Source organism: Corvus hawaiiensis, chromosome 2, assembly GCF_020740725.1.
Source record: "Corvus hawaiiensis isolate bCorHaw1 chromosome 2, bCorHaw1.pri.cur, whole genome shotgun sequence".
NCBI lineage: Eukaryota > Metazoa > Chordata > Aves > Passeriformes > Corvidae > Corvus > Corvus hawaiiensis.
The window spans coordinates 1,627,259-1,647,887 of NC_063214.1; the positions used below are offsets into that span (position 1 = coordinate 1,627,259).

Here is a 20,629-nt window from a genome sequence, read left to right on the forward strand (position 1 = left end):
ATTCATTTTTCTCTACATTATTCTGTGTGTTCCCTTTTTGCCTTCAAACTCATCTGTTTTTCCAAGGACTCTTCACTTTGGGGGAGCTTCCTTGCACAGCATCTCTTACAGTACCAATGTTAGATGTAATAGTTTTCTCCTAAAAACAACTTACTTCTCCCTGCTCAACCTGTGGGTGTGCTTAATAGAACCCTTTGGATAATATTATTTCTACTTTAAGAACTGAAGTATGCAGTTTTCCCCTTCCCTTCAGCTTATCTGCATCATTTTTTATTAGGAATAATTTGTGGTTTGCTTGTGCAGGGCTATTCCTGTTGGAATAACCTTGTAGTTGCTAATACTTATCCATGGCAGTTGCAGATTTCTTTTTCCCCCTTGTATCTTTATAGACACAAGGATAAAAAAACTATCTACTGATCTCTGCAAAGTGAAAGCTGCTGCTCGATACAAGATAGCAATTTGCAGTACTCATCAGGGCTTGGCTTTGGGTACCTAATACTCAATGTACTGCAGTGTGAAATAGTGCAACTTCACGTAACTGCTGTGTAATCTTGGATTAAATTAAGGAGCTGATGTGCTGAGATCAGTGAGGTGGGGACTCACATGGTCTCATTCCCTCTTGGGCTCGCTTAATTTGCATTACGTTAATCTTTGCATATAATTTTTTGCATCAAACTTGAATAGTTGTTGTGTTTGATTTTGGGAGGTTTTGGTCTCTGTCCTTCTGCCTGGCACGATGTTACAGAGTGCTGACCATACCCAGGGCACTGGTACTCCCAGAAACCACAGTAGAAAGATCTGCTGCAATCTGCATTTATTTAATTTAATTTGCTGATCTGAAACTATAATTGAGGACTTCCATTTATTGTTGTAGCAAAACCTTGTGCTATACAAGCTGGACAAAACCATCTGAGGTGTTGTCTCTTAACACTCGTGTGTGAAATACAAACCTGGTTCCGGGGAACTCATTTCAGTCCTGTGCTTGGCTAATTTTATCTTGAAATACGTTTGTTAGCAGCATAGACTTTGAATTTCAGGCTTCTCTGGTTTATTTTATTAATACATGATTCAGCTTGTGGCTTGAGAGCTTCCCTTGTAACTGTCAGTAAATACACAAATAAAAGATTGCCTTTGCTGTTTTACGGATAAGAACCCAAAATTTGGTCCAAATCATCTTAGTTTGCTAGGATTTGAGCCTTTCCTTTTTTACGGATAAGAACCCAAGCAAGTTGGTCCAAATAATCTTGGTTTGCTAGGATTTCAGTCTTCCCTTTTGTTTTCCTGCTTTTTGTTTTTTTTGGGTCTGCCCTGGAAGTGGTTTGGGAATTTTCCCATTTTGGAAATAGAATAAGAGGACATTGCATGTCTCTGGTGAAAAATTAGCCCACAATCCTTTCAGAAAGCAGAACAATTATCAACACACCAATCTGAAGAGATGGCAGAGATTTTTGTACTTCTCTTCCCCTCTCAGCCTTGTTTGGAATAACCCCACACGAAGGACCCCGCGCTTCTCTGTGCCTTCATTTTCACCACGACAAAGCTTCATACAAACCCCACAAGGGCTGGGAAGGTTCTGACACAAAGTGAGAGGAGCCAGAAAGTGCCCAGTTCAGAGGAAATGCACCATATGCTTCCCAATCCCGAGCTGCCAAACTCAACCCCTTCCCTATTGTGTCGGCGCGGTAGAGACCAGATGGTTCCTTTCCCCCGGCGCCGGGCACTGGCTTTGCTCACTTGTTCTGTTTGTCTGATAATACCAAATCCATGAGTTTCACACGTGAAATAGATGTATAAATCTCTGCATAAAACCTTCCTCTGGGTGGACCTGTACTTAGCAAACGTTGAGCCTGAATAAATCTGTGTTTTAAGCTCCCTAAGACAAGCTTTCCTTCTCTCTCTGTGTTTTCTGAGCTGAGATTGACTTGATGATTTTTTGTTTTTCTGAACTGCTCCTGTTAAATTCTTTCTTAAATGAGCAGGAAGAAATTTCTTTTTTTTTTTTTTCATGTGAACAAAGTCAAACTGAGTTGGACTCCGATGCTCTTGGCAGCTCTTGTAGAGTTGGCTTGCCTTCTAACTTCAGAGAAAAATTGCTTTCTAATAGACTGTTTTTCCCCTTAGTGAGTGCTTTGGCACCTGTATCCTGAGTTGTGGAAGGCTTTCTTTTTTTCTACAGATGTTTGAACATGAACACAACCTTTAACATCTTTACATTATTGCTGCCAGCTTTTCTGTCCTGTTGAAAATAGAGGTTTTTCCTAAAAAATAATATCCTTGATTTAAGGTCCTACTGTACCTGGAAACAGCAAATTTACCCTACAGAATGCTAGTAAAGGCACTTTAGGATGGCTAAGATACTACTTCAACTTGTTTTTACAAAAATTAATTAATATTGTTTGCATAACTGTGTTCTACAGCCTTAAATTTTTGCTTTAAATCTCTGCTACTGTTTGATTTATGAAGGACAAAACAAACCCACGGCAAATCCCTAGAAATAGAAGGCAATACTTTATAAGTTCAGCCGAAGGAATGAGGATGTCACATCCTGTATCCTATAGGATCCATGAGGTGTTAAGCAATGTGCTGTGCACTAGGTGTTATTGTTGTTAAATTACTGCTTCAGGGTTCAAGTGGAGTCTTGGAAAGGTGGGAAATTTTCTGTGGTAAATTAAGGCAATTACAAAAGCTGCGATCCCTGGAAATCACTGGTGCATGTGAAAAGCTGGATGTAAGCTTTGGAGCCCCCTTGCTTGGCAGTGTTGGTATCCGTGATCTCCTTTAGACCCAGTTTAATTTTTAACAGCGTTTCTGGTGTGCTACATTCACCTGGGATCTTCTCACGGCACACTTTGTGTGCCTTCCCTGTACTGTGAGCATTGTTTACTTTTTCCTATGGGAAAAAAAGCCCTCAAAGAGTTTTAGGATTTTCAGGGATATAAAATGGATTTGTTGTAATGGCTTCTTCCCAAAAACAAATCAAAACAAACCCAACAAAAACCAAACCAAATTCTCTTCCCTGTGCTGGCACTGCTGAGGCAGCTCCAATCCTGGGGGCAGTTTTGGGCTCCTCATGACAAGAAGGACCTGAAGGGGCTGGAGTGTGTCCAGGGAAGGGAATGGAGCTGTGGAAGGGGCTGGAGCCCCAGGAGAGGTTGAGGGAGCTGGGAAAGGGGCTCAGCCTGGAGCAAAGGAGGCTCAGGGGGGACCTTGTGGCTCTGCACAAGTCCCTGACAGGAGGGGGCAGCCGGGGGGGGGTCGGGCTCTGCTCCCAGGGAACAGGGACAGGAGGAGAGGGAACGGCCTCAAATTGCTGGAAAAAACCTGTCCTTGGCCACATTTCTCCTGAAATTTTTTGAGGTTACCACTTTCTTCTGTATTTCCCTGCAGGACACAATCCCACCATTTTTTATGCTCTTCTATGAATGTGTATTCTTCCTAAAAACCACATAGCTGGAGTTCCCCTCACCCAGAAACGAATAAAGTATTTCTTCTTCTTTTTCTCTACTGGAATGATGAGTTCTCCAGTCCCTTTTCCTGCATCAAGTTTCAAGCTTTACTAACCAGAAGAATAATGTGGCTTTGGTGTCTGCTGACCTCGAATGTTGAAAATGTTATTAGGTACAACTGTGTTCTTACCTCTTCCTCCTCAAGCTGGCTGATCAATCCAGCTGTTTTATTTAGGAAGTCCAAACCTTTGTTTTCCATAACTGGATCATGGTGCCAGAATTCCTTGGCAGATGGAAGCATGCACACTTGTCTCTCTGGTTTCCAGGGAGCACTTGGGTTGTTTGTTCAGCTGGAAGAATTGTCCAGCCAAGGTGAATCATCTTCATTTGTTTTTTAGAAATTCAGGTCTCTTTGTCTTCTACCCTTGACATTTGTTAACTGTACTTGTAGTGCAGATTTAGTGGTTCAGAACAAACCCAGACTGTCAGGTGAGGGATTAAATTCCCTGGTTGTGTAGTGTTTGGGCTGCATTGACTCATTTTACTGATCTGAGCATAACTAGGTGAGCAGTGGCAAACCTTTCCCAATAAAATCATGGAATGGGTTGGGTTGGAAGGGACCTTAAATTCACTGCCATCAAGGACAAGTTTCTTGCAGCAAATGGACTAGTTGAAATCACTGGTGGTGCTTGTGGGGCGGGTTGAGGCATTGTGGTGCTGTGGTGGGACCAATGACACTTGGAATGCGTGACCGTAGCATCCCAGAATTTCTTTTCCATGCCAGTGTGTGTTTCCTGAGATACTTGAGGAAAAGGTGCTTTGCTGGTTGGTCTCAAACTGCATAAGTTAATAAATAAAAGCTGTAGAAACAGACTGGCTGTGCACAATTTTTATTATCATCTTCTGTTAGAGGGGTTGATTTCAGCAGGGCTAGAAGTAGACTTTTAGGGGTTAGTGTTGAACGTAATGGACAAGAAATATGAATTAAATAATTATTTAATTAATAAGTAGTGAATTTTGAATAGTGGTAATGCTTTCCAGAGCAAAAATTTGTTCATGTAAACTTTGCCAGACAGACAAAATGCACCAATCTCCTTAAAAATATGGCATTGTGTTTTCAGGCTGGTTTTTATTTTACCCCATATTACGATGTGCCCAGTTAAACTTATACCAAAAACTGCCTTAATTGCGAGTTCCTTATTCTAAAGATAGACCCAAGCTCAGCAGCTAATTACCAAATTCAAAATTAATTTTAAAACTTCAACATGATAAACTTCAGAGCAGTAACACTTCCACTGTTATAAACTGATAATAAATATTACGTGAACAACAACCAGTTTCAGAGTTATCTGCCAGGTGTTTTAGGGTGGGAAAAAAGTCAGCTTTGTGCTCCATAGAGCAGGAGCTGTGTCAGTGCTTTGTAATCATGTGAACCTTTAATTAAGACGTTCCCACAGATTAGGAAACGCCGACCTGCCAGAGACACTTCCAGGGAATAACACAGAGCAGCTCCAGTGGCAGCACTGTGGAGAATGAAACAAATTCAGAAAGGTTTCTCTCAGAATAGTAAATACTTAAAAATGGAATCCACCTGGATGGCATTATTTTAAAAAACCGTACACATGTTGTGGTTTATTAATTATGGTCACTGTTAATTATGGTTTATTATTATGGTCAGTGCCAAGTCCCACAGTGAGGATGAGAGCACAACAGTGTTGCAGCCCCAGCTTGCTGATCTTAAATACATTTTTTGTAGCTGTTTGACTCTGAAATGAGACAGAGAGGTCACTCACCAGCCCCAGTTTTAGCCTGACTTTCCCTTTGTAGCTCTTCCAGTGCTTCCCTGCTGTTGGAACTGCTTCAGGAGTTTTCAACTGGTTCCGTGAGACAAGTGAACTGGTTAATAAGGATTTTTAATCCTTAGGTCAGACTTTGCCTATGAGATCCTATCCTGATCCTTCTGTTTAGTAGAGCAGTGGCTGCACAGTGTTCTGCAGCCAAAAAATACTGTGAAGGTGAGGTTTTTGCCATCCTTCATCAGCCAGCCAAGATCTGAATTACGGGAAATTTGGAATTTAATGCTACACTTGTCACACATTACAAAGCTGGGAAGTGTCTGGTTTTGGTCTCACTCAGCAAAACAGAAATTGTGGAGATCATTATGGGGAAGGTGAGAGTTTGAGAAGCTACACTGTTTTTTTGGTCCTGACTGGGGCTTTGCTTTTTCCCAAGGCTCTGATCATGATCTTGTGGTCTGTGTTTCTGTCCAGCAACACAGAGCTCCCATTTGGATGGGGGGAAGGAGCTTATCAGCATTCCAGGAGTCCTTAGAGCCAGTTTGGTGCTTGTTGGAAGTGATACTTCTCAGCAGTTCAAACAGAGAACAAAAATCCCTTGACCTGACAGCAGCACTGGTTAAAACCCCACAGAAGATCCTTCAGACTGGTATTAAAAGGATGCTCTTGGCTGGCATTCCTTAAACCAGCAGGAAATGGTGGTGAGGAGGTGACAGATGTGTCCCCCATCTGCTGCTCCAGCTGAGGTGTGTGGGGGCAGCTGGTGTGAGACAGAAGAAGGATGTAGCATCAGTGTCCCCGAGCAGGGCAGACGGGGGGGTCCAGCCCGTGTGCAGGTGGTTCCTCTTGTGAGGGAATGGCAGAAGTGCTGGTTTGTCATCACTCCCACGTGTGGGGTTGGGTGGTGTTTCGCATTTGTGTCCTGAGAAACTTCACTTTGAATTAACACTGGCAAGCAGACCTGGTCATGGAGAAAAACAGGTGGTTTGCCATGACTTCACTCTCTTCAGTCTTTTAATATCAGGAAGGGATCTTAAAAACGACCCCGTTCAAACTCCCCTGCCATGGGCAGGGACACCTTCCACTGTCCCAGGGTGCTTCAAGCCCCGATGTCCAGCCTGGCCTTGGACACTGCCAGGGATCCAGGGGCAGCCACAGCTGCTCTGGGCACCCTGTGCCACGGCCTCAGCACCCTCCCAGGGACCAATTCCTTTCCGATATCCCATCCATCCCTGCCCTCTGGCAGTGGGGAGCCATTCCCCCTTGTCCTGTCGTTGCCCCGACCCGTGTATAGAACCTTGCACTTGGCCTTGTGGAACGTCATAAATTTCCCTATTTTTAGCTTTAGAAGATCTGTCTAAAGATCAAGGTCCAAAGTTGTTTGAAGTTTACCTAAAAGTTAAAAATTAACTCAGCCAAAAATTGCATTGTCTAGTGCAGTGGGGTGGAAAAGAAATCTGGTTTATATGGAGCTGTGTAAAGCAGTGGTTCCCCATCCGAAATGCGATCCAGGACTTTGGTTTATCTATTAGGAATGGGATTTGCTCAGGAAACACAGACTTTTGAACCGAAAGGCAAACAAACTTCTTTGCCAGCGCTGCTGATGTGCCTTTGGCTCCAGGGAGAAGTGATGTGGTGGAAACCTCCTGATATCTTGTAATACAGCCTGAGGCTCTGCCCCTTCCTGAGGTTTTCTAACAGTTTCATAGGGACTTAAAGAAAGCCAGCTCTGAAAAAGAACTCTTGAGTTTATGTAGAACAGTTTCACAATCTAGGAAAAGTTATTTCACGTATGAGAGTGATTTTAGATGGTTTAAACAGGAGCTACTTGTATTTTGAAGACTAAAAGCGATCTTCAGCCATTTTCCAACTTTCATGCTCAAAGATGGGGGGAATTTTGCTCAGACTTCTTCACTTGGTGCCTGGAAAGCTGGGGGATTTTTATTTGTTTGGAGTATTGTACCTCCTCAGGGTTTGTGGGGCTAAGAATTGTAAGAAGAGAGTCCCTAAACTTCAGGCTGCCTGAAATACACTCACTGGATAAATACTCACTGGGCGGTGCAGTGAGAACATCAGCGCAGACATTTTTTAAGGAGTCATTTAGCAAAAGGCCTTAAAAACGACCTGGAATGTTTCCAAATGGCAGCATATCCCTAGTGTAGCAATTTAAAATATGTAATTTAGAAAGTGAAAATAATTTCTCCCCATGAATGCTTAGCTTGCTTGGTGTAACTGGATTTATTCTGGGTTGTAACCTGCTCAGAGATGGAAGTACCTGTGATGAAGTTATGGCCATGGTGCCACGTCATGGAGATCACAATTACTTTTTTCTGATGCCTGAAATCCTAAAATTTCGAAGCCAAAGACAGGAGAATTTGGAGAAAAAGCAGTTGGAAGCTTAGTGAGGTATGGTTTCATTGCTTAAAATCTGTCAGGGTACTCATAATAAGGGAGACATAATAAGGCAGAGAAAGAAACTTCCAACATTGGTTTTGTGCCAAGTAATACAGAATATGAATCCCTAGGTTAGCTATGGATCCTGGCCTGATGAAAGGTCAGGAATATAATAGGTTAGAGGATAATTTGATGAATAAATCTGAATTGGCTCTAGGTCTAGTCAGCTTGGCTGCAGTGGATTTATCCTCTGATCATTTCCTGTCTTAGCACTCTGAGTGTTGTCTTTGAAAACTGTGAAACCTTTGGAAAAAAGGAACCAACTTAGTGCCAGGGTTTTTTAAAAGGAGTGCTGAGAGAGGAAAAGTTAAATTATATTTCATTCAGGTTGTTTGGAGAGAATTAAGATGGTGCAAATGAAGCAACAGTTTTAACAAATGAACAAAGTGAATGAGAAGAGCTTTGACATTTCCTTTGCTAAACCTGACTGCAGGAGTGCCTGAGGTGATATTTAACTGCTGTACATGAATTTTTTAGCTTCCCGCTTTGTTTTCTTTGCTTTCTTGTCACGGTTCAAACATCTGAAAATGAAAAGAGAAAGGAAGCAGCTTGGAACAAAATTGTGAATGAATGAAAGAATGAAACCCCATGTTTTCTGGAACTGGAGTCACCTAATGGTAGGAAGGAATATCCGTCCCATCTTTAGGAAGGAGAAGCAGCATGGTCAGGGATGCAGCTTTACCTTAGATAACCAGCCTTTCCGAATGTTTCCAGGGAATTTTGCAATTGATGCTGCAGGCACAGGGAAACCTCTTTTATCTCTCATTTGACCGTGTTAAGGGCAGTGCAGATGAACACTCAGGGCACCTTTTGGAAAGTACCAGGATGCCCTGGAGAAGTCCATGTGCTGCCTGTTCCAGGGACTGTTTTCATTTCCATTTGTGCTGCAGCATCGCTTCGGTCACGGTGCTGCTACCGAGGGCCCTGTGTGAGCTCCCAGCAAAATAACTGTGTCTGACAGAGCTTGTGTTGGCAGCTTGGGATGCAAATAGAGCCACGTCACATCCTGCCTGGCATCCCTGCCTGGCATCCCTGCCTGAGTCTCTTCATTCTCATTAAACTGTTATTGAACCTAGCCCTGGTAAATAAAATATCACTTGAAATAATCACAGTAAAAACTGTCTCAGGCTTTAGTGCTGATACTGAATGGTTCTGCTGTATTCAGGAACCAGAGTCCTCCCCTCACAGGCTGCATTGCATGCTCCCTCCTTCCTGTCCAAATGTTTCCAAGAGATGGGCACGGGCATAAAATCTGTTCCAAGTTACTCTTCAAGCTTGTGAGGAAAACATCTGTGTGATTGATGAAGCTGCCTCCTGAATTTTGGGCCCCGAGTAGCTGTGTTTGACTGAGTCAAGCTCCCTGAAGTCATGTAAGATCTCACTGGTTTAAGAAAAAAAGCTGAGGGCATCAGGGAAGCACCTGAAATGTCTTGATTTGGATACATCTCATTTCTTCATTTTTGTAGTAGACACATTCTTCAAGATGTAGACATCTTGCATTTTGGTTGTGTGTGGGGTTTTTCTCTTTCTTTTTTTGGAGGAGTCTCTGTGTATGCCAATTTCCCTTCATCCTCAGCCAGTCCTCACAGATTACTTCGTTCATTTCACAGAATATTCTGAGCTGGAAGGCACCCACAAGGATCATCAGTGAACGACCCATGCAGTCTTACTCTCCTACAGCTAAAAATATGGGTTTGAAAATATCTGAGATCAGTCAAAAGGCTGTTTTTACAGCAGCAGGAGAGTCTTGGTGTAGCTGTCAAATTTATTTTGGAAGAAGCAGCAGTACGGAAATAAAACAGAATTTTCCACAGTGCCTGCACCTCACAATAATGACAATGGTACAACATTGCCAACGCTTTTTTCCCCATTTAAAAGTAAAACAAAGCAAAGCTCTCTTGCACATAAGCAATGGATGGGTCTGATAATAAGAATTTATACATAATAAAACTGGTACTTTTTCGTGCTGCTGATGGAGAGTGTTAATTTGCAGCTGTTGATTGGTAAAAGTGGCTTCCACACTTTGTGAAATCAGTTTAATTGGGAGTAACCTTGCTTTTCCCACAGAAGAAACGAAATAAAGAGAGATACTAAAATCTCTGACTTGTGGAGTGTTTGCCTGCTAGAATAAGACTTAGCAAACAAAATAATGCTATTTATTAAAAAAAAAAAAAACAACCCATGCCAGAAAGCTGCTGTGATAAAGAGAAGGGATCAAAATATGATGCAAGATATCGAAACCACCTAAATGAAAAGCAGCACTGACTTTACCTGCTTGATAGTCCCAAAACTCAGTGTTACATCAGCTGTGTCTGTCATGCTTTCTGCTATCAATAATAGGTTTTTTGGGCCCCTGGCTGTCATCAGCACCTCTCTATTATTACAGATAAAAACTTTACAACTGCTTTGGAAAGTATCATTAATACGACTTTTAAAAAGTCTTCTAACAATGATCTTTTAATTTGGGCCATCTCCCTCTTTCCTTTTCTAGTGGTAGTTCCTTTTGTAAGTATTATAGCAAATATTTTACATTTTTTTCCTCTCCAATAGCTGTCACAACTGGCTTTATTAGAAAAGATCAGTAAATAGACTTGAGGTCAGGTCTGGTGATAGGGGAGCATCAAGTAGGAGCTGCAGTCCTGGGAAATACAAATCTGAGTGTATGTGAAATTGTGCTGATTTTTTCCTGGATGCCAGAGCTCCAGGAGTGTTTGGACAACGTTCCTGGGCACAGGGTGGGATTGTTGGAGGGCCAGGAGTTGGACTTTGTGGTCCCGTGAGTCCCTTCCAACTCAGGATGTTCCATGATTCTTTTATCCTCACTAATACTTCACCCTCTTGAGTGGTTTTGGTACTGGTGGTTCAGTTTGGAAATAAATGGTTAATCCCTCTGGGTTTATGATCTATTTGCTGACATCAGTGGTAGGATTTCTGTGGGAAAAAATAGCTTTATTTATCCCTCTTGTGACTTTTTTTGCGTCTTAATTTTGGCAGAGCTTGTCCTCAGCTGCCAGCGAGCTTTTTTTCCTGTTTGCGAATGTTTGTTCAGCATCTTGAGGCAGATCTCGTAGTGGAGTCTGAGGCAGAACGGGTGGAAACACGAAAGTAGCACCAGGTGGAGGTATCTCATAAAGCTCCAAATCTCATCACAAATTGCTCTGCCAGGGTTAAAGGAAATGTTATTTTTCGTTTTATCTGGGATTTTTTAACAGCTACCTGATGGAATTTGTGTAGGTTTTTTTAAATATGGAGGAGCATGACTTTGCTGCTAATGATCTATTAGCAACATTTAATTTTTATGTCTGAACACATCGATCAAATCATAGGTCAGTAATAAATTTTTACTGTTGTGTGGGCTGGTGTGACACGAATAAAATCTTGTGCTGTTTGAGCTACTTCTGATATTTTTTCTAGGAGTAATTAAAAGGTTGTTGCATCTTAAACATGGTATGAAAAGTGTAAATAAATAACACTGGGTCATGCCTCTCGTTGAGTGGGTGAGAGGCAAAGGTGTCTCACCTCTCAGGCTCTTCCTCAGGATTGCTATGCCAAAATACTGTGCTGTGCCTGGGGGGTTGATTCCTAGCTGGAAAGGGAATTTTCACCCAAGTCTCCCACTTCTTTGCTGTGTGGACTAACATGCAAAAGCTGGAGGGTGTTTCTGTGGTGATGAAGAGTCACAGGTTGGTTTAGGCTGGAAAGGATCTTCAAGGTCTTCGAGTCCAACCATTGCCCCAGCACTAACCCATGTCCCCGAGTGCCACATCCACAGAGCTCTTAAATCCTTCAGGGATGGGGGATCACCACTGTCCTGGGCAGCTGTGCTGTCCTTTTCTGTATGGGGAAGGAATTTTCTCCAATCCAACCTAAACCTCCTCTGAGGCGCCCTCAGATCCTCTCACAGCCCCTCTGCCCCAGCCTGGAGTATTCCATGGGGTTGTGGCTCCCCAGCAGGAACCCAAGCCCAGGAATGCTGCTCAGTGTTCATGAACTCCAGCTCCATGATTTCCACAGTGTACACTGTGTTTTCCGGTTGGTGGGACCCAACTCCAAAGTGATATGGTGAGGAAAATGGGATCAGCAGCCAGAGGAGGGGTCAGTGTGGCAGCAGCTCCCCTTCTCTGTGTGGTTGTAAATGAAATCCTGCTGCTTTGTGACCTTGAAAATGAAAATGTTGTTACTGATTTTCTGAGGCCGTGCAAAATGAAACACAGAGACTGAAGGGTGCAATTAACATTAATAATTAAAGATGAGCTGCATTTGTCAATCTCTTGTCTGGTGTAATCCTCTGAGTAGTGGGCTCCTCCTGGGAGCAGCAGAGCTCCTGCAGCCTTGGATGATCCAAGCTGGGCATGTCAGCGTGGGCTCATAGATGAGCAGATATTTCCTGGATTCTGGGAGCCCCCTGTCTTCATCCAGGGAAATGGAAATCGGGGTTCTCACAGCTGGGACAAGTTCAGCCCTTTCCCTTCCAACACTCCCACCTCTGATTCTGCCATTGTGCATTTGCTGGAGCTGTAGATTGTTTGCTTCTTTGGGTTTTCATTTGTCTGACGTAAGAGCAGAAATGTTCTTTTAATCACCTTTTTTTAAAAAACTTTTTTCCCCCCTTCTTTTAACAGAGCATTCAGAAGCTGGCTAGCCAATACTTAAAGAAGGACTGGCTTGGAATAAGAGCTGAGGAACGAAGTGATTATAGGTAATTTACCAGTTGAATATCTCAAAATTGCTGTATTTATCATTTCAACTTGTGTCATTATTTTACTTAACAATGAACCACTGCTTTTCTGTAGTTAATTTTTCTTTTTCCTTTGTAGTAGAGCATTGTCAGTTAAAAAAGAAGCTTTGTTTTCCTGAGATAAGTCTTAAATAGATGTTTATGACTTGAATATTTAGGAACATGGGAGAAACAAAACAGCTTGACAGGACAGCTGTAATTTGCATCTGTTTGGGTATTAATGCTTGTATCTGAATATAGATTTTAGTAAATAACTTTAAGGTTAGAGGGATAAGTGTGTGGATTGTTTCATAGGAAAAGACAGGAAGAGATTTCATTTTAAGAGGCTGTTCTTTGTGAAGATTAAATCTGACAGCAGGGAGGAGGCAGAGCAAGAGACTGTTGTTTACAAAACTTTATTTCATTAACATGAAAGGTGGATAAAACATGAAACCAGAAATAACTCAGTTGCTGAAAGCCTTTGAGCAGCACCTCCTAAATATTTGGAATAAGCTTTCAGATGCTTTGTTTTTATGTCTTCTTTGTGTTCTGACAAGTTTTATTTCAAACAGGAAGAAATTGACATATTTGTGTTCGGGACTTTCAGCACCCTCACATCGTTTGTGTGTTTAGGAAGAAATAAACTGAATTATCGTCTCAAGTGTACATAAAACTCCCATAACACCCAACCCCTCCTACCTGCAGCTTGTTCCCTTCCACGCCACGAGATCCCACAGTGCCCAGAGATCTTCTCCAAGCCCTTGCCCATCACCAAGTGCTGAACCCAAAGTTTTTGGCAAAAAGTTGAATCACGAGATAGGAACAGGCAGGAAAATCTTTATTTTTGGTACAACTTCCATTAAAATTTTTGTTAAAAGTGGAGATATTTGCTAGTTCAGCCTAAAGGGTTGCGCTTTAGATTTAGTTTTAAAAGCAGTCCTTGGAAAAATGCTGCTGCTGCAGAAACCAACCCAGGAGCTGGATTCTGATCCTTGTGGAGGATCCTTCCAGTTCAGGAGATTCTATAAATCTGAATTTTCAATGGAATGACCTCCCTTTCTTCCTTCCCACACCCTCTCTGTGTTTCATTATTTTAGGAGCATGTACTCAGTTTGGAAATCACTCTTAGAAGGCACCGTGCAGGTGGCCCAGTCCCGACTCAATATCTGTGAGAACTATAAAAACTTAATTTCTGAACCAGCCAGGAGTGTGCGGTGCTTTAAGGAGCAGCAGCTGAAGAAGGTATTTGTGCTTTAACAAAATCTTTATACTTTTCGTCATTTTTATCGAGGGGAAAAAATGGTTTTTAGAAATCTTTTAGTGTGACACGTATAAAACACGTGTACTCTTCATGTCATAGGTGTAAATATCCAGCTTGTGAGAGAGGGATCCAATTTCTGAGCTGTTAGCCCACATTATACCTGCTTGGAAATGAGTCTTTTAAAAATGTGATACTCAGTGGGTCCAACGTGTCTCAGCAAATCTGGCATTGTGCTGTAGAAATTCTGTTGGATTTGGTTTGCAGTGACAGTTGCAAGTGGTTTTTGTTAGAAAAAGTTCTGATTTTAAGAAAAGATCCATCTGAAACCTGAAGGAAAGGCTTGAGCAATCTGCAGGATGGAGAGTAGAGATTGTCCAGCCACGTCCTGTAACAGTATCACAAATAAGTGCTCCAAAAGCTGCTTTAATTATCTGTTTAATTATCTGTAATTATCCCAGTAGAGAAAATAGTGTAGTTCCAGTGAGCTGGATATTAATTTAATTGCTTGTTGCATTTGAGAGTCCTTTATGAGAGTGGGCAGGCCCTGGCACAGGGTGCCCAGAGAAGCTGTGGCTGCCCCTGGATCCCTGGAAGTGCCCAAGGCCAGGCTGGAGGGGGCTTGGAGCAACCTGGGATAGTGGGAGGTGTCCCTTGAATGACCAGAAAAACCCCCAAACAACAATCATTTTAGCTTTGCTTGTTAGAAAGTGACAGCAGAGACCCAGAATGTACCCAGTTCTGTGTTCTAGAGTAGTATTTTGTAAAATGGTTGGTTACAAATTTAAATAGATGTTCGTGTAATGTGAGCTTTCCGTTTCTGAACAAATTATTCTACAGCTCTTAGAAACACGTGCAATATCTGTTTTGTGAGGGAAAAATTAACTTTATTAATGCTGTTTGGTTGTCCTGTGAATTTTATTTTCATGTGAAGCTTTCCAAACAATGCTGTGGCAATTTTATAACATTCTTACTGGGTAAATAATCTTATTTTATTCTTCTGCAAGTGGCGATAGCTCAGTGTTTATGAGGCAGCAGTAGAAGTGGGATCTTTAAATTTCTAAAAGTCATAGAAGTTCCTTTATTCCTGCACTTTGGAATCAGCAGAACAAGTTATTACAAATATCAGGGCAGTATTTTGGTTCACACTGATAACATGCTTTTCCTTCAACATGGAATTATCATCCACTTGGTGGGATTAATTTTCCTCCACAACCAGTTTATTGTTTTACACAGGGCAGTCTCTCACCCTTCCCTTTGAATTCCCAAACAGATAAACAATGGACAGAGAAATAATTGTTCTGACCTCCATCCAGACAAAAGCTTATAAAAATAAAAATTCAGTCAGCAAAATATTGGTAAGGTTACATTGGAATATACATCTAAAGTGGCATCCAGTCTCCTAACAGTTCTTTATCCTACAGGGATGCAAACCAAGATTATTTATCTTTCTCAAATGATCTTTTTAACAACTGGGGTTATTTGATATTTTAATTTTTTGATGCTGGCAGGAGATTTTAGGGATCAAAATCCCCACTGATGTTGCAAAACCCCAGTCCTTTTCACAGGCTTTTAGGTCTTAGTCAGCTGTGCATTATATACAGATTTTTTTACCTTTTATTTTTCAGTCATGCACACAGAGGTTTCCAAAAATCCCGATCGTGCCTTCCACCACTCCCCAAACCAGCCTCCAGGGAATGCACCCTCTGGAGCCCATTGCTTTATTGGTCTGCACACATCAAGCAGTGACTTTAGTGTGAATTCTTCTGTACTTCATAGCAATTTGACAGCTCCAGGGAGAGCAGGATTGTGTGGTGAGAGGACCAGCAATTCCTGTTGGCTGCCAGTTTGCTTTTCACAGGTGGCTGGGTGTTGTTTTTTCCCAGTGGGACACGGGGACGTTAATGTTACGCATGACAGCAGCTCATTAGTCCTGCAGTGCTCCTGAAGGAGGTTCCATGCATTAATAATCAGTGCAGTGAAGAAGCTGAGGTGTTCTGGAGGGGTGTTCACCAGCAGCGCGCCTGGAATGAGGGAAGCCGGGGGGGTGATGCTGATATGAAAAGAGCTGGGACCTTTGGGTGGTGTTGGAAGGACTCAAAGGCAGATTGGTTTCCTTGAAGTCACCCCTGGGTACCTGCTGGAGCCTTCACTGACCACATCCAGCCTGTGATATCTGTAATTAAATAGAACTCCTCTGGACTATCAATCTCCTGTGTGCTTAATCCAGTTTGGGTAAAAGCAAATCTTTAGTAATCTCTTCTAAAGAGAGTTTTAATTCTAGACATTGATGATTCATGTTGGTTTTCTTACCTAGATCCTGCTTAGCACAGATCCTTTCCCAGTTTGTTGGGGTTTTTCTTAAGCTGGCAGGGTGTCTGAAGAATTGCTGAATATAATCATTTTTCTTCCTGATGTGTTGTGTTTTGTGTGGCAGCTTTTGCCTCATGTTTTAAATTTTAAAGAAGGAAAGATTAATCATTTTTTGGTATCACTTCCAGTATATTGCCCTTGGATTTTTCCCAGTTGTATTCCGATGACTTCAACTAATTACTTCATCCAAAGCTTTCAGAACTTTTATGTTTATTTAGTGGGTTATCATTGATTTTGAACAGTTTAAACAGCAGCAGAAAGAAAGGAAGAGAGAAGGTTTTATGCAGTTTTAAAAGACCTGCATGAATAATTGAGCAGGAGTAACTCGAAGACTGCATCCTTCCTTACAAACTACCATAAAAAGCAGTAAAACAATGATGCTAATATTATTTGGATGCAAAAAAAAGTAATATTTTGTTTCCCAAATGCTTTTTTTCAGTGCGTGGACCAGCTGACAAGGATCCAAGCTGAATTACAGGAGACAGTCAAAGATTTAGCTAAAGGCAAAAAGAAATATTTTGAGACTGAACAGATGGCTCAGGCGGTGCGGGAGAAAGCTGATATTGAGGCCAAGTATGTTTTTATAATGGCATATGTAGAAATAATTGCAGCCCCAAAAAGCACATTTCTCTTAGCTTTTGCACTTGATACTTGACTTTCAACGAGATTCTTCCAGGTTTTCTTTGCTTTTTGCTTCTATACATTTTTGTAGCCATTTCAGGCACGCCCTGAGAGGAAATTAGAACTTGTTTGTGTTGGTTTCTTTAGGAAGGAGGTTCAAGTAACAGCTTTAATTTGGCATTTTCTAAGGACAGTGTGTCAGCTGGCACTTGTTTGATATTAAAGCCTCCTGACTTCCTTTTCTGTCCACACATCTCAAATTTGGTATCAGTCCATTTAGAGGGGAGAGGCAACAGGACACTTTTTTTTCATTTTTCGAGATAAATTTTTGAGGCTTTAGGTTTTTTCTGTTCCTTAATGTCCTAAAGAGGGTGATTTCCTTCCTTCCAGGAAAACAAGTAGCACGTGTTTTGGGTTTGGAGTCTGGCCTGTCTTATGGGAGTTTGCCACATGCTTTTTTCTTTCCTTTAATTTTTGTTTTTAGAAGTTACTCAGAACTGCTCTCAGGGAATGAAATGATGATTTCATTAGAGATCTTTTCTGTCTTTCTGAGGGATGATGAAAAGAACTTTAATAAAATTACCTATAATACCTGAAGAAAGTAAACAAACAAACACAAACAAAAACAACCAAAAATTTGAGCTTGGGAATTTTAGAGCAGATTTATACTGCAGTGTTATTCAGATTAAAGTAGCTATTGAGTTGATTTTGTTTTCTTACTTACTTTTTAAACCACCATCCTTCAGAAGCTAAAAAATACTTTTGTAGAAATGGTGTAAGGCAAACATTCAATTCCTTCTGCTCATTTCTGTTCCAGGTCCAAACTTAGTCTTTTTCATTCAAGGATTAGCTTGCAGAAGGCTAGTGTGAAGGTGAGTATAAAACTTGGATTTTGCTGCTCATTTCATTAGGCAAATGCCCCAAATTGTCTCTAATGTAGAGGTGAGGCACAGATTGGAAGGGAAATTGGTAGGACGAGGGAGGAGCTAAGAGCACTCTTTGGGCAGAGTATAGAATTATATATGGAATATATACAAGGAATTCTTTTTCTAATTAGAGTTAAAACTGTTCTTTGAAGACCACATGTGAAATTCCAGTTGCAGGAGAGAAAAATCTTATCAGGAATCCCCTCATCATTAGGAAGACTTAAAAGCTATAAACGCCCTAAAGTTTTCACTGTACTAACACATATCCACACAATTAATTGGCTGTTAATGTATGTTGGGTCATCCAGATTGTCACTGTGGGCTGTGTTTTCACTTGTTGCAGTTAAAAGCCCGACGATCCGAGTGCAATTCCAAGGCTATCCATGCCAGGAATGATTATCTTCTCACGTTAGCAGCTGCCAATGCACACCAGGATCGCTACTATCAAACAGACCTCGTGAACATCATGAAGGTGAGGAGGCTGCTTCGTGCCTGCCATTGGGAACTGGGAAAATCTGGGGAGCAGATGGACGGTACAAAGTCCTGGATTGACTTTTCCAGTGAGCTGCCATGGATGAGAGGGAAGGTAGAGCCTGTAGTGCTGTCTAAAAAATTTGGAACCGGCTTTCAGGTCCCAAAACTGAGCAGTCAGTTTCATTTTTTAATTCGCTTCTTTTTTGAATAACTTACTTGGATAAAGGACTAAAAAAACCTTGACTGAAAAACTCACTTGGATAAAGTTCCCTTGGCTAAAGGAATCAGGTTTGTCAAACTAAGCCCTGTATTTTCCTTCTGGAAGGAAAGTGGAGGGGTTTTTGGTTCTTTAGTACCATATTCCATAATCCTTTTTATTTTTTATCTCATCAGAACACTTCTTTATGGTGTGATTAATGAACTAGAAGTATTAAATATCTTGGTTTCCAAACTAAGGATTTTAGGGAGCAGCAGTCAGCATTCCTGTTCTCACCTGTGGCAGTTTGCCAGGTCAAGGCTGGTTGAACTCACAGGAAATGGCACACTTAAAAAGTTCAAATTGATTGCTCATGGTTTTCTCAAACATCACCCTAGAATTAATTAAATGTACACTATTCCTGTGTTCTAGAGTTCGAGAGTTAAAGATAAATTGTAAATCAGCTAATTCACACTTTATCTGTTTGCATTTCACATGTTGACATTTTCAAACTTTACTTTAATTTGCTCTTTACAAACTCTTTCCAGGCAGGGTGACTTAGGAGTCTGTCATTTGCATTTTAAACTGCTTTATTGCAGAAATAGCATAGAATTATGACAAATCCCTGTGTTATCAGTGTGCCTTGCATTTTGGTATGGGAAATACTGATATATTGATATGAAAAGCAGGTCAGTGAGGTAAAAAATGAGAGCACCAAAGGAATCCTCTTGCTTTTCCCTGTGTTTGTGCATGGTTGTGCTGTTCTGTTAGTAAAACGTGAATATTTGTGCTGACTAAATGTTTAGTACATGGAAATGCTTATAAAGAATTTCCTTGTGGTGGTGCAGATAAAATTATTAATTGATGCTTACATAAGATAATTCCATCCTTACATGCATGGTTGGCTGTCATCACTTAATGCTCTTACTTGGGAGCAATTCCAGAAGGGAATTGAATATGTTCACGGCAAAACAAACAAAAAGGGTGTTGAAAATCATTTTTAAAAATGAGCAAATAGCCCTGGTAGATTTCTTTTCAAGCCTTTCTCATGCTGAACCTTTTTTTTTTCATACAGAAAAAAACATAACAATTTATTCTTCGATATAAGTAATTGTGGTTTGCTGAAAGCCTAAGTGCTTTCATCCAGCCAAATTACTCTGGAAGGAAAGGACTCAGGGTTTATTTTCCTGCATCTCTCAGATATTTATGGCAGTTGAATCTCTTTGTCTGGTAAACAAAAGTGTGTTTTTAATGAAGAGCTGTGAATTCGGGTCTCTTGCAGTGTTGGTCATGAGTAAATCTCCGTGGGAACACACCCAGGTGTCCTGGGAATGGGGTCATTCTCTGGAGCAAGGCAGAGAAAGTCACAGGCAAGGTCCCAAATTGAAGTGACTACTGGAGATTTGAGGAGAGAAGGGGAAAATCTTCAGGAAAATCAGGGATAATGCATCACTGGACTCAAATTCCTTCATCCAGGAACTCTAATGCAAATTGAAGTGTGAAACTGCTTAAATATATAAATAAATATAAGTAGAAACAGCAGCTTGTAATCTGGAAGGGGATTTGCTGGCAGGGTCCTGGTTTCTCCTCCTGAAATTCCTGAGGGAACCACACTGTATAAAGTACAGAAAGAAAGATTATTTTATTTAGCAGAATGATTTACACAAATGGAGAAGGAGCTGGAGGGAGAGGAGACTGTTTGAAGGTGAAGAATCATTTGGTGCAAGCAGCTGTACAATGACTGAGAAATGGAGCAAGATCTTGCCCATTTTGATTGACCAGGCAGAAAACAGCACATGAAATTAATGTTAAAAAGAGAAACGCAGTAACTTGGGGAAAAAATTGCTGCCTGCAGAATAAAGAACTGGGAACAGCCATTACTGTTTTTGAAAGAGATGCTAGAACTGGAAAATGGAGTGAAGGATAAAGAAATGGAGACAGCTGTGCAACGTTTCTCATCTCTAGGCGACATCACTGGGAAGGGAGGATTTTGGAAGGGAGTTTCACCCTTCCAGCACAGTTTCTGTTTCAATAGCTTGAGTGGTGGTGTGACCCAGTATGTTTTACATGCTATAATGCAGTTGTAGTGTCTAAACTAAACATCTTTGCTACTGTGTTGTCATTAATATTCTGAAAATGTCCCTTTTATCTCAGTATTTGTAAGTCCTTAGGTATTCCTGTAGTGCCACGTGCTGTCTGTAAGTGTTTCCCCATTTAGCTGCCCTTGAGCTGATCTTTGAACTGCTCAGGGCTCTCCACGTTTCTAAATCACATCAAGTATCTCCTCAGACTGTTCAGATTTTGGATCCACTGCCTGTTTTTCTAGTTGTTACCCGGATCTTTAGAGATGGAAAAAACACATGAAAAC

General features: G+C 41.3%; 1 protein-coding gene across 2 annotated transcripts in view; it reads left to right on the forward strand.

The window, feature by feature from the left end:
• The window catches only part of FCHSD2 (FCH and double SH3 domains 2), a 123,403-nt gene that overhangs the window by 49,462 nt on the left and 53,312 nt on the right, over positions 1-20,629 (forward strand). For both annotated transcript variants that reach the window (XM_048294390.1, XM_048294392.1), the window contains exons 4-8: positions 12,319-12,395; positions 13,511-13,655; positions 16,484-16,617; positions 17,483-17,537; positions 17,935-18,063. In XM_048294390.1, the coding sequence (XP_048150347.1) occupies positions 12,319-12,395; positions 13,511-13,655; positions 16,484-16,617; positions 17,483-17,537; positions 17,935-18,063 (540 nt within the window). The remainder of the gene's footprint in view (positions 1-12,318; positions 12,396-13,510; positions 13,656-16,483; positions 16,618-17,482; positions 17,538-17,934; positions 18,064-20,629) is intronic.